This window comes from Pantherophis guttatus, chromosome 2 (genome assembly GCF_059756535.1).
Source record: "Pantherophis guttatus breed Tessera chromosome 2, ASM5975653v1, whole genome shotgun sequence".
NCBI lineage: Eukaryota > Metazoa > Chordata > Lepidosauria > Squamata > Colubridae > Pantherophis > Pantherophis guttatus.
In genome coordinates this window covers 77,197,810-77,210,897 of record NC_142064.1, presented here as the reverse complement: position 1 = coordinate 77,210,897, position 13,088 = coordinate 77,197,810, and the positions used below count along the sequence as shown (strand labels likewise).

General features: G+C 37.1%; 1 protein-coding gene across 22 annotated transcripts in view; it reads right to left on the bottom strand.

Moving 5' to 3' along the window:
* Positions 1 to 13,088, bottom strand: part of CCDC171 (coiled-coil domain containing 171) — a 207,712-nt gene that overhangs the window by 123,215 nt on the left and 71,409 nt on the right. For all 22 annotated transcript variants that reach the window (XM_034410481.3, XM_034410483.3, XM_087886273.1 and 19 more), the window contains 3 exons: positions 12,549 to 12,749; positions 10,062 to 10,229; positions 7,823 to 8,011 (listed from right to left, as the gene is read on the bottom strand). In XM_034410481.3, coding sequence (XP_034266372.2) covers positions 7,823 to 8,011; positions 10,062 to 10,229; positions 12,549 to 12,749 — 558 coding nt within the window. The remainder of the gene's footprint in view (positions 1 to 7,822; positions 8,012 to 10,061; positions 10,230 to 12,548; positions 12,750 to 13,088) is intronic.

Genomic DNA, 13,088 nt, shown 5'->3' with positions numbered 1-13,088 from the left:
AATACCACTTTATAATGCCTTGGTAAGGCCACACTTGGAATACTGCATTCAGTTTTGGTTGCCACAATGTAAAAAAGATGTGGAAACTCTAGAAAGAGTGCAGAGAAGAACAACGAAAATGATTAGAGACTAAAACAAATGAAGAACGGTTGCAGGAACTGGATATGTCTAGTTTAATGAAAAGAAGGACCAGGGGTGACATGATAGCAGTGTTCCAATAGCTCAGGAGCTGCCACAAAGAAGAGGGAGTCAAGCTATTATCCAAAGCACCTCAGGGTAGGACAAGAAGCAATGGGTGGAAACTAATCAAGGAGAGAAGCAACCTAGAACTAAGGAGAAATTTCCTGACAGTTAAAACAATTAATCAGTGGAACAACTTGCTTCCAGAAGTTGTGAATGCTCCAACACTGGAAGTTTTTAAGATGATATTGGATAACCATTTGTCTGAAATGGTGTAGAGTTTCCTGCCTAAGCAGGCAGTTGGACTAGAAGACCTCCAAGGTTCCTTCCAACTCTGTTATTCTGTATTCTGTAAGTTTACTAATGACTTCCCATAGCAATAATTTTCATCTTCTGTTATATTCAATACTACCATTCAGAGTTAGCTTTTGGGAAGGATTTTGCAGGCCACATGTGATTCTTAACACCATATCTCTGTATTCATTTCTGTATCACCCACCAACTTGAAAAGCCCTATTCTTCAAAACTAAGAGCTATCTGCGGGAGGGAAAAAACCCCACCTATAATGCATTCTAAGACCTTCATGAAAGTCTTAAAAATATTTTAGTTCATTTTTCATATTTATTGCCTATTTCTAAAAATTGCTTTTAATTCCTGAGCAAGAATAGCTGCCCTTAAACAAGAAGAGGAAGAAAACATATACAAAAATAGAGCAAAATAGTCTGGAGCATAAAATATAATTTTGACTGCCACTCTCCATAATTGTACTAGAAAATGTTCTGTTCAGGAAAGCTTGTTGGAGCATTACTGTGGTTTTTGTAAGAAAAACAAGTATCCTTTGTAAAAAGAAAAGGAATAAAGGAGATGGGAGGAAGCCACCAGTTAACCACTTTGCAGAAATGTGTGAAATATGATTGGGTTGTGTACATAATAAAACAAATAAACAAGCAATAACAATGATGAAGATAATACTCGATCACTTATTTGTACACACACCTAATGAATACATAAAGTGCAAACAAAATGGATATTAATGTTTCCTATTAGAAAGAAATATAAGGTCTAGTTTTACATTAATTTATTCTCATTTATTCTTAGGAGTCTATAAATGCATTACGTTACACGCCTTTCCCTAAATTCCATTTCAAAAAGCATAGACGTTAGGAGTAAATACTGTATAAAGTCCAGGTCAGGCACAAAATCTGATACTGTACTTAAAAGAAAGAAGGCACAATATTCATACAAGCAGATGAGATGAATGGTTTTCTGTTCAGTATTTTTGTAATTATTTTCTGTTCCATGTTTAGCTAGTTAGGTGTTCATTCATTTAGATTCTCTTCCTCTACTTTAGCCATTATCTTTCTCTTCTTTTCCTTCCCTCAATTTGCCAATCTTCTTTTTCCAATATTATCAATTATTGAGTCTGTCATGTTTACTTCTATAACTGTTTGGTTTGACTTCTTAAGTTTGTTATTGACTTCTCTGAAGTTAATCTCCTCTTAACTCCTTCATCACACTGCCCATCTTTGTTCTTGGGTCTAATAAACAATCACTTTATCACTTCATCAGTTCATTGAGCATGCTGGTTAAGATCATCATTAACTTCTTAATATTTAATTCAGATTCTCACTTTTTATTTTAGTTTCATAAATGGCTCTTCTAAATCTGCTTTATTTTGAGTTAACGAAGTAATGTCATCTATATCAGGGGTCTCCAACCTTGGCAACTTTAAGACTTGTGGACTTCAACTCCCAGCAAAGCTGGCTGAGGAACTCTGAGAGTTGAAGTCCACAAATCTTAAAGTTGCCAAGGTTGGAGACCCCTGATCTATATTATCTGCATTATTAGTGTTTTAGCCTCCAATTTTGATTCCAGCTGTCACAATTCTAATAGTCATTTTTTTATTGTGTAAAGTAAACAAACGAATATGGGTACAACAGACTTTTTCTTTTCTAACCTTCTTGCCTGAACCAGTCTCTTTCTCCAAATTCTGTACCTACAGTAGTTCCTTGTTTATTCTAAAGATTGTTCAAAAGAAAAATTACATCAGTGGTGGGTTGCCTCCGGTTTACACCTGTTCTATAGAACTGGTAGTAAAACCGGCGGGAGGCTCCGCCCACCAATCCTGACATCATCAAAACACTTCTGCACATGCCCAGAAGCTCGCACAAGCAAAGCAATGTTAGCTATCTGATTTCATGGCCTTCTCTTTTTTCCGAAATCAGCTTCTTCATTTGGTATTTCTCTCTGCTTAAATGGTGATATTCATTGGTAAGGATCTCAACCAAAATGTTGTTTGCATAAGAAATTAATAGGGATTCATGAATTTTGCACACCCTCTTACTTTATCCTTTTTTTTTTAGTTCAAGTATTCATGCCTATATTTCCCAACAAAGGTCTCCACAAGGCTAAGGACAAGGAGAGGACAGAATGATAACAATAAACCAATATTGCAGCATTGCAATACAATGCAATACCTATGCATGCCCTACAACAAAGAGGCGGAGCTTGCGGTACAATGTTCTGACACTGACAAAAACAAAAAGCAGATGCTGTCTTCCAATCTCTCAACTGCATGTACATATTTGTTATGTACAGCTGTTAAAACTTTTTAAAAACCCACCTCTTTCCCTGCAGTTTAAAAAGTTTAGTGGCTATATCAACTGGATCTAGGACAACTCACTTCTGCCAACTCACCGCCACCAAGTTTCTCCCTCTGACTGCCCATGGTGAGTTGTCCTCATGGCGAGTTCACCGTATGGAGTTAGCAATGGCAAACTGACAGTGGTGAGCTGGCGGCAGCGAGTTGTCCCATTCTAATGTCATCTGTGGCTGGTGATCTACTATCTGTAGTATCTTATTTTCTAGACAGGTTGGTACCTGAATATATTAACTCTACAGATGTTTTGTCACTCTATAATCCCACCTGTAAAGGATTTAGGACCTTTCCATCTTCCTTTAATCTCATTTCTTCTATCAGGTCTCTTTTACTGTTAAGTATTCCTCTCATAGCTGTAAATTTGCCTGTGATTTATCTGATCTTCTCTAAAAGTTTCTCATTTTTCTTTTCTCGCAATATTCCTCCTTATGATTGAGATATTTTTTCTTGTCTTTTCTTGCTTGACAGTGAAATTCTGCATTGAGTCAGCTACATACATCTTGTTGCCCAAGGCTTTCATCCAGTTTTTCTCTAGCTAACACAACAGCTGATCCTGAAAGACGTGTGGATTTTTTCATCTTTGGAATTTTGGGACTTTTTTTTCTATGTCCATGTTATACAGTATTACAATAACTTTTCTCTTTCCATTGTTTTAAATTGCCCATAATTTAATTGTCTAGGTTTAACCTGTTTACTTGATGCTAATAATTCATGATTTGTTCTACAAATTACACCTAAAAGTAACCTGGTTGACTTGATTGCACTTATCAATCTTTTATTTCCTTTTCTGAACAGGCCTGGTGTCTCAATGGCTTAATGAAGTTAGAGAAAGTCTGTACTCTGGCAGTTCAAGACCTAACGTTGCGTGATGGAGTGAGCTCCCATCAGCATCTGCCAACCTAGAAGTTCAAAAGCATGCTACATGCAAGTAGATAAATAGGTACCACTTTAGTGAGAAAATAATGCCGTTTCGTTCAGTAGTGTGAATCCAGCTGGTACTGGACCTTCCCCAATGTGATGCCTGAGCACGAAGCAACATTGGTGGAGGGAGAAGCCCCGAATGATGTTGTAGAACACTGTTGAAACTTTCTGAGTGTGGAAGTAGTCCACCCCCTGTGGTGTACTCTGGTTAGCCTACACGCATGAAACGGACTACCAATTGTCAGATCCAAACAACTACTTTGTACTAACCCTGTAATCTCCTGGCTAATCTAACTTTGCCATAGGCTCATTAAATAAATAAATAAATTTCTGACATGCGTCTCAGCCCTATGGTATACCAAATGTTTCGGTTGAACCTTGAAAGCACAATTCCTTGAAAAGAACAGCAAGGTTTGTGCCTTAAAGATGTTCTGGAATGGAGAAACCCTGATCAGTGGCTTACTAAAGTAGAATGCACTTAAAGAGTGAGAGTGAGAGTGAGAGTGAGTGTGTGTGTGTGTGTGTGTGTGAGAGAGAGAGAGAGAGAGAGAGAGGGAGGGAGGGAGGGAGAGAGGGAGACTTATTTGCTTTCAGTTGTTTATACATACATTTCTACCTTTGTCCCTGTCTCTTGATGCAAAAATATTAGTTTTCTTATTAATGAAATTATTCTTTGTATAGATTAAATACTCACCATAATTCCTTGGGTAACTTTAGATATACTAGTTATCAGTGGGGCTGTGATTACTCAACAATTGTTCAGAAGAAGTGGTTTTGGAACCAGCACAAAATCAGTGTTATTCAGAAAGCAGTCTATTTCTATCAGCAGCACTCCCAGATTTTCATGTAAATCTTAGAGAAAGAGGTGTTGCCTTAAGGAGGCAACTCAAATTAATGTGATTCTTAAAGCAATCAAAACTCACTTTCGGGGTAACAAGAAAGCTTTTCAAATGTTGAACTGCTTCTGTGAATAGCAGGAAGATGCTGTACTTGCGGTAGATACAAATCACTTTTTGAAAATCATTTCTGAAAACAACAGCCCATCATTAATATAATTACTTTAGATTAAAGGCAGTTTTCCAACACTAGGTATCAAGAATATTTATCCATTGTACCCCACGATGATCATTTGGCCTGTATTATTAACTTTATTTTTGTCCTTTTCCTGGTATCATCCACCCAATAGCCCAAAAAAAGATTCTAGCACTGGATTCTAAATAAGCTAAGTTAATTTAGGGAATTCTTAGCTAAATTGAGAGAAGGGTTTTTGTTAAACTTCTCTCTCAAATAATTTGCCATTCTTATAGAGGTATAGCTATGTTAGTTTTTGGCACAAAAATGATAAAGAATCAAAAAATTAAAGACCAACTCCAATGCAACACCTAAATGAATTTAAGATTGTTAAAAGTAAAAGGGAAGAATATAAAATTGGTTTGTTTGACCAAGATTAAAATAAGACATGTTTCTACAAAGCTCTGGTAAAACTTTTCAGACTTTTTTTTATGACATCAGGACTGATAAATTGATGATTGATAGATTTGCATATACTTTAAATAAGGGATGGGTTATGGGAAAAAGAAAATTTGTTTATAACATAAGGGGCAAAGAGTTGTTAAGTTTCTTTATACTTATTCTGATGAAGATCAGAAATAATTTATATACTATATACCCATGATGGCATGTGAGCGTCACTCCAGTTCAGCTCCGCTGCACATGCACATGTACATGCCTCCTGCCGCCCAGCTGGTTTTCGGGTCTCTGCTGTGCATGTGCGGGGAGTGGGGCACATGCAGGGGGCGCGTGCGCATGCATGGGGACACATGTGCAGGGGCCGCACGCGCATCGCATTTTGGGGATTCCGGGGCACGCACGTGCATTCACGTGTGCACACGTGCGCGCTTTGGGCACTCGGTCCAGAAAAGGTTAGCCATCACTGCTATATAGTATACTATGTACTATAGTGGGGTGAGGTTCCATCAATACGCTGATGACACTCAGCTGTACATCTCCACCCTGGACCACCCTAATGATGCCCTTGACGTGATGTCCCGGTGCCTGGAGGCCGTGCGGATCTGGATGGGGAGGAACAGGCTCAGACTCAACTCCTCCAAGACCGAGCGGCTGTGGCTTCCGGCGTCCCGATATGGCCAGCTGACGCCATTGCTGACTATTGGGGGTGAGTCTTTGGCCCCCACAGAGAGGGTCCGCAACTTGGGTGTCCTCCTGGATGCACGGCTGTCCTTGGAAGAACATCTGACGGCTGTGGCCAGGGGGGCCTTTTATCAGGTTCGCCTGATTTGCCAGTTGCACCCCTTTCTGGATCTGGACTCCTTGCACACAGTCACTCACGCCCTCGTCACTTCCCGCCTGGACTACTGTAATGCTCTCTACATGGGGCTCCCCTTGAAGAGCACCCAGAGGCTCCAACTGGTCCAGAACAGTTCATCTGTTCTCATACAGGTAACCATTATTTGGAGAGAGAATAGAGAGAAGAATGGTGAAAGGAAAAATGAGAGATGGGAATGTTCTTCTCTTAATACTCATCTTTATCATTTTCATTCCCTCTTCTACACCCAACTATTGATTTATTGATTATATGCCAGCAAGTGGGTGTCAACTCTTAGCAACCAAATAGATTTTCTCTGTTACAATCTATCCCCAACCTGATCTTTCAGGACTTCCAATCATGCATCCAAACTGTAATTTAGTCCATCCACTTGCCACCCCAAGTAGCTCTGTGCCTAAGTGTCATATCTGTCCTCACACTGCTTCAGGTTCGCTTCACATTAATGGGATCCTGACATAAAAGGGGGGAGGGGGGAGCAAGGCAAGAGAACACAGGAAGGGGTAATGACAGGAAACAGAGGTGCCAATCGGACACAATGGTTGAGAGATCCAAGGACACAACCGTGAAAACGGAATGCAAACATCCATGAAAGAGGTGCCAAATCCAGAACTGTTACCAAAATGATGTATTTGAATACTATTGGACACTGACCAGATGGCCAAGGGGAGGAGGACCTGGGAGGACCTGGGGAGAAGGAAAATGTACCATATTTACATGGGAATATTCAGATCTGTCTTCGCTTAAACTATAACCACTTGACCTTAGTAAAAGCATACGTTTTCTCAAAAATGGAGTTAAGGGTCTTTCTTTTCTAAGTGTCCAAGTTGGGACAGGAATGACACTAAGATTACTTGTCCAAGGCTGCAAACCACTGACCAAAATAATCTTTGAACTGTTTTTGTTTTTTTTTAAAGGATATGTGGGAGTCTGTTGGAAGGGGGCACTTGCCCATGGGGATATTAAGAGAGAAAAAGACACATCTGTTCTTTTTGATCCATGGTGTGTTGTTGTCTTACATAATGAACTGGTTTAGTAATCCATTTTATTCAGTCTTCAACTAAATGAAACAATAACGAGGCTTTCTAAAGGACCACTTGCTGTAGACTTCTACAATATCCAAGTAGACTTTTCTTTACACAAAAAAGGTAATAGTCTTTAGCATTTGTGAAGTTCAGAAAAATAAGTGAAGTAGAAATTATCTGGGACACCATCCATTTCCCTGAGATATACCAGTTTAATTTATTTTCCTGTCTAATCTGGAAGATTTGCCTTTCAATATCTTTTTTATTATTGTTAGCAACTTGCCTACAAGCTTATGCCTGAGACACAGTTCACCTTAAAGTGAATTTCAGAAACTACTGCTAGAAGCCATAGAAAAAATAGTTATCATGGGGGGCAAGCATCTGGTACTCAGCGCAATAACACAAAGAAGCAATGCTTTTACTCTGTAGGTTACTTTTGCATGGTAACTAAATGGGAAATACAACTGCAGGATTCCAAGATTGTGTAAATTCTGGAGTGCCTTCTCATAAATCCATGCGCATCCTAAAAAGAGGAAGTTAATAGGTTTAAAGTGGGGAAAAAAACACCTCTCAAAGCGTAGTAAAATTCCCAAGCAGTTTTAAAATGCATTGGAACAAAACTGCTGAAATAATATCCTAAATATTTAAAGAATAAATTTAAAAGTTAATAGTTTCCTGACAGAAATATTGTACCTGGGCCCTGGTGTGAACTTCCCCAAGGAGTCCAGAATATTGCTGTTCCAAGTCTTTTTTCTGCTTTAACCAACAGCTTTCTTGAGCTTTCATCTGTTCTGCAAATTTCTTCAAAGTCTCTTCTTGGGTCTGTTGAATCTCCTTCATTGTATCTGACTTATTTTTACAAACATATTCAAGGTGTGATACCTGCGTGATTGGCATTAAAAAAAAAATCCTTCAATCTTCTCAAACACAATTCTATTTTAAAATAGACGTTAATAAGACATTCAGGGTGCTATAACTAATCCCATAACTCACAAGGAATTAAGTACCACTTCTCAGCAATGGAAACCTACCAGTCAAATTTCCTCAGCCTGTGACCTGTGACCTGGATCTTTTACTATCTATACTTGACTACCCTTTCTAACACTGAAAGTTTTAGGATCAAGTTTCTGTACCAGCCCACCAATTTTTAATGCAAGGTGAATCTGAAAGTGAGCGCGGTGATTGGATTTTTCTCAATACAGAATGCAATTCTTGACCTATTTCTGGGTGAGTTGTTGGTTTTGTTGTTGGTAGCTGCTGCTGAAGTTTTAAAAGAGTTGTGCCTCATGCTGGAAAAAAAAAACCCAATTAATAATATGTAAGTCTTTTACAACAGAAATTAGACGAAGGATATAATGTTACCCCATTAGTAATACATTTATATAGGAAAGCAGCCCAGTTGATGAAGAGTTGTGGCTAGGTTGTTGTTTATCTTAAATATCACATTTTTAATAGATAATAACATTAAATGCTGTAGCTGCAGCAACCACAAAGAGTTTTCACGGAGAAAGGACTGGCGGTCAGCTAAACCATACAAATAGTTTGTACTGGGAACAGAAGAAACTTTTCATACAAAACAGTGCTAATGATTTTTAAAGGGTATCAAAAATAATTTTCATATTGGATAATTCAGAGGCCTTCAAAACAAAGGCCTAGACCTTTTAAGCAAGCAGCCAATAGCATATTATTTTGCCATCCTTTTTAAAGGTTTGTTGGTTTATTATAAACCCTTGATTTCATTTTGCCTTTGTGCCTCCTATTTTATTTCTTCCATTGTTAGAAACTGAATTGAACTTTATTCATCTAACAAGACTAAAAAGCGGACTTAAAACTATACTTGCTCAAAGTTAGCCAATAATACAAATCTAGTTAAGCCCTCCTGTCAACTCCTAGAAGCACGTTCTACCCCATTGGGACATTTGCCCAGAAGCTCATGTCAGCAGGTTTCTTCTAGGTTAAGGCATTGGTTGAATTTCTGATTGCACTCTCTGTTATCATTTTGCATCAACTGGTTCTTAAACTTTAAAAATAAAGTTCCTTAGAGTTATACTTTATTTCCTATGGCTTGCCTTAAACCTGAATGTGAGATGAATAGCTCAGCTCATATGAAATGCTTTTCTTCCTACCCTTGGGGAGCCTAATCTAAGTGATGACCAAACTCTGGAATTCTTCTCCTAGATCACAGAAAACTATGGTAATAGTGAACAAGTCAGGAATGCAGATGGATGGAAGTGTTAAAAGATAGATGGTACAGATATTTGTACATAACAAAATGTTTCTTTTTTTAAAAAAAAAAGCTGACCTTATTTTACTAATCTTATTTTCAGCTAACAAGTCAACTCATGTCAACATATGCATGAACTTCATTGTTAAGCTTTCTTAAACATTATGTTCTTTAAACTTATGATGTATAGATTTGCAATTTCTATATATGTTTACAAATCCAAAAGGATCAAAGAGCACCTGGCATTTCATGGAAACATTTTTTTTCCCTTCCTCAAATAATTCCTCCAACCCAACAGCAAATATTTTAAAGAGGATGTTCCTCGAACAAGTGCGTTTTGTTTCTGTTTTATGCTGAGATAAAGAGTTGGTTTATTAGTGTAAATGACTCGGTCCTTTGAATAGCTTCATCAGTAAGATTAATTTATTTTCTTTTAATTAGGTCCCTGTGGCTAACACTGGCTAATAGTATTAGCAAGTCCTGAACAGAAGCTGGAGCTTAGAGATTTCATACAGACTTCAGTCACATTTACATGCCCACAGCAATGGCATCAAACCGAGCTGTAGACAAGCCATAATTAACAGTACTGAATTATTAACACCCAAATTCTTTTTGAAATAAGATGAATGTCAGTCCTTTTTAACGATATTGTGATGTGGACAAATGTCACTGAATTTAATAGAGGTGTCTGGTGCCTGAGGACAGTACCTTCTCATTAGCCTTGTTGAGGTCTAAGATCAGCGTATCAACATTTTCTTGCAAGACTGTGCAAAGCTCCGACCAAGAGAATTTATCCAGGATGCCTTCTGATTTCTTTATAAGAACGCAGCCTGCTACTAAGTGCTGGTACAAAGTATGGAGGAAAGTTAGCTTCTCCTGCAAAATGCAATTCAATTTTTGGAAGAAAAAAAGGAAAAGGAAAAGGAAAAGAAGTGGAGAGGAAGAAAGAGTTAATGGCAAATATTTCTACATCGAAATGTTTAACATAAATAAAAATAAATGAGTGTTCCAAAGTGATGATCTATGCTCAAGAAATTAATCGAAATCACAAAATAAATAATTGCCTATTATATTTACACTAGGGCTGAACCTGCAGACCTTTTATTTAAGCAGTGAGGGGTTTCCCCTTGTTTAGTAAAGTTTAAAATGTATAGCCTACTAAAGATTACAGAGAATCAGACCTTGTAGTACTTTTATTATTGTATCTATTAATAAAATGCTGGTGGCAATTTTTTAATGAATAAAAAAGATCATACTAACAGCTTACACAGGGAGTAAACTAAGTGTTAAACACAGAGCAGCTCTTGAAAAAACAACTGCTTGTTCAGCTCTACTTCTCTCGTTTCACACCCAGGGTTTTTCTGCTACACACACACACATACACAAAATGAATAATTTGGAATATAAACAGGACTATGTAAAATACTATGTAAAATACTTTGACTTCATGACACAAAATAGATTGCTAGTTTTATGTTTACTGCAGTATTTAATTTATTCTTATTGATAACTTTATTAAATACTTTAGCCAGGGATAATTAATGTAATTATGCAGCAAAATTATAGTATATTGTTGCATCTTTTTAAAAACTACATGCATCCAACTCTTTAAATAAAGTACAAATCTGCAGACTAAAATAGTTCTTTTAATATCTGAATTTGGACACTGAAACATTTTTTTCATTCATGTAAATGGGAAAAGGCTCCCATTGTGCATCATTTTGCTTAACGCAAAGGGGTTTGAAACTTTTCTGCGAATCCCCAACCAAAACTTGAGCCTGTGATCCAAACCCCACTATCTTCAATGAAAAGACTTCGACTGCTTTTAGTGTGCTTTAGACGTAGTCCAACCCAGGCCATTTCCAAACAAACTTTACGAAAGCATTAAAAGCAGAATTACAGTTGTGATTCTTCCAACCCTAGTTCGGTGTTTAAATCGCTCAGAAGAAAACACCAACAACACATGGCGAAAATAGCAACAAAAGCATTTCCATGCAGTCTTTCACTTCTCCTTGTTAATTTAATCTGTCGCCATTCTGTCCTTTTTGCTTGGGCTGTGATAAACCAAGCATAGTAATCATCCATTTGGCCTGGAAAAGGAATCCAAAGGCCTAGAATCAATTCACACATGTTGAACCCAACCACAATACTGTAGACATGCTGACTTTACAATATTGTCAGGCTTCTAGTTTCCTCTACTTTAATCACTATCTGATGAGCAGAACAATTCCAGTTGATTCATATGGACACAATTTAAATCCCAGACTGGAAGAAGGGTGGAAATAATGTTTCCTTTTAGTCGCTTGGCATTCATTCTCAGATTCGTTAGAATAATGAGCTCAATATGCAGCACAATCGAAATTTTTAAAAAAGAGAAAGAATACATTTAATATACCTAGCGCAGAAAAGCTATGAGCGCAAAAGAAAATGAAACTCTAAACACAAGCAAACGATGTATTTTTAAAATAGGATAAACATCAGGGTGGAAAGCATGTTTCAAAATAACACTTCATGAAACAATTACTGTACACAATACTACAATCAGCTGCTATCCCAAGAATAGGCAAGCTAAGTTGACTTTGTTGATGGGTGAGTAAAATGATATAGGTCCTTCTCATCTCTTGGACTTGCCACTTGAAACAGTTAATAGGGATTGGTGCCAAGGGATTAAACAGCTAATCTATTCCAAATGCAGACATATTTCAAATGTATGTATTTTCATTCAGCTAAACATTAACTTTCAAAAATTCCTTAGGCATGTATTTACATTTCTCGTCTCAAGAGAACAGCAATATTCTTTAAATGTAAAGAATCAGATAAGTTGAGCAGTTAATATTTTTAAATCCTAGTAACAATAACAACTGATTACATTTATATGCCGCCCGATTCCCAGCAACTTTGGGTAGTTTGGACATTGATTAAAACATTAAAAGCAATAATGAGAAGAAATAAGAAACAAAAGGCTAAAAATGGCGGGAAAACGGAAAAACAAGCCAGGTTACTCTTAAGTGGAAAAATAAAATAAAAACATAATGCCAGAAATAAAAGTTCACAAAAACATTGGAAAGCAATCATTTAGCTTTCTTATTGAAGTGGCATAAATCTGTATCTACAAAACAAATGATCTGATACATGGAAATATGAAAGGTAAGGTTTAAATAATATTTCTCACAGAAATCTTGTTTCTGGTAATACCTCTGTATCCTTCTCATAAGCCTGTGTGAGATTCTGAATTTCATTTTTATATTCTGTACAACACGCTTTCTCTTTCTCCAAGCAATGCAATACGTTTTGTAGTTCCATTTTTAATGTAGCTATTAAGGATTCTCTGTCTGCACACTTAGTTTGCAGATTATTTAACTCCTTCTTGGTATCAGTGAGACTGTCATGTTTTACCTAAAAATAGTATATAAAAAAGGAAAGATAAAGGCTTCATGCAATAAAGTACAACCTTCTTTATCTGATAACTCTTTTCGGATATACATGTCTAAATGCCCCACAAACAAGACCGTTTTAGTCCAATGGTTAACTACAATAAGCAAACCACGGAATTTAAATTTAAATTAAACAAAGCCACTAGTGGGACTCCAGTGGAACTGTTATTTTACTTTTAGGCTTGTTGCACTGGCATTTTTCAAAACCATCATCACACATTAATAGTCTTAAACCCTTTATGCTGAAGGTGTCCTGCTGCACCAACAAAATTCCTTTGATTAGAATTTTTCAAGGTTATAA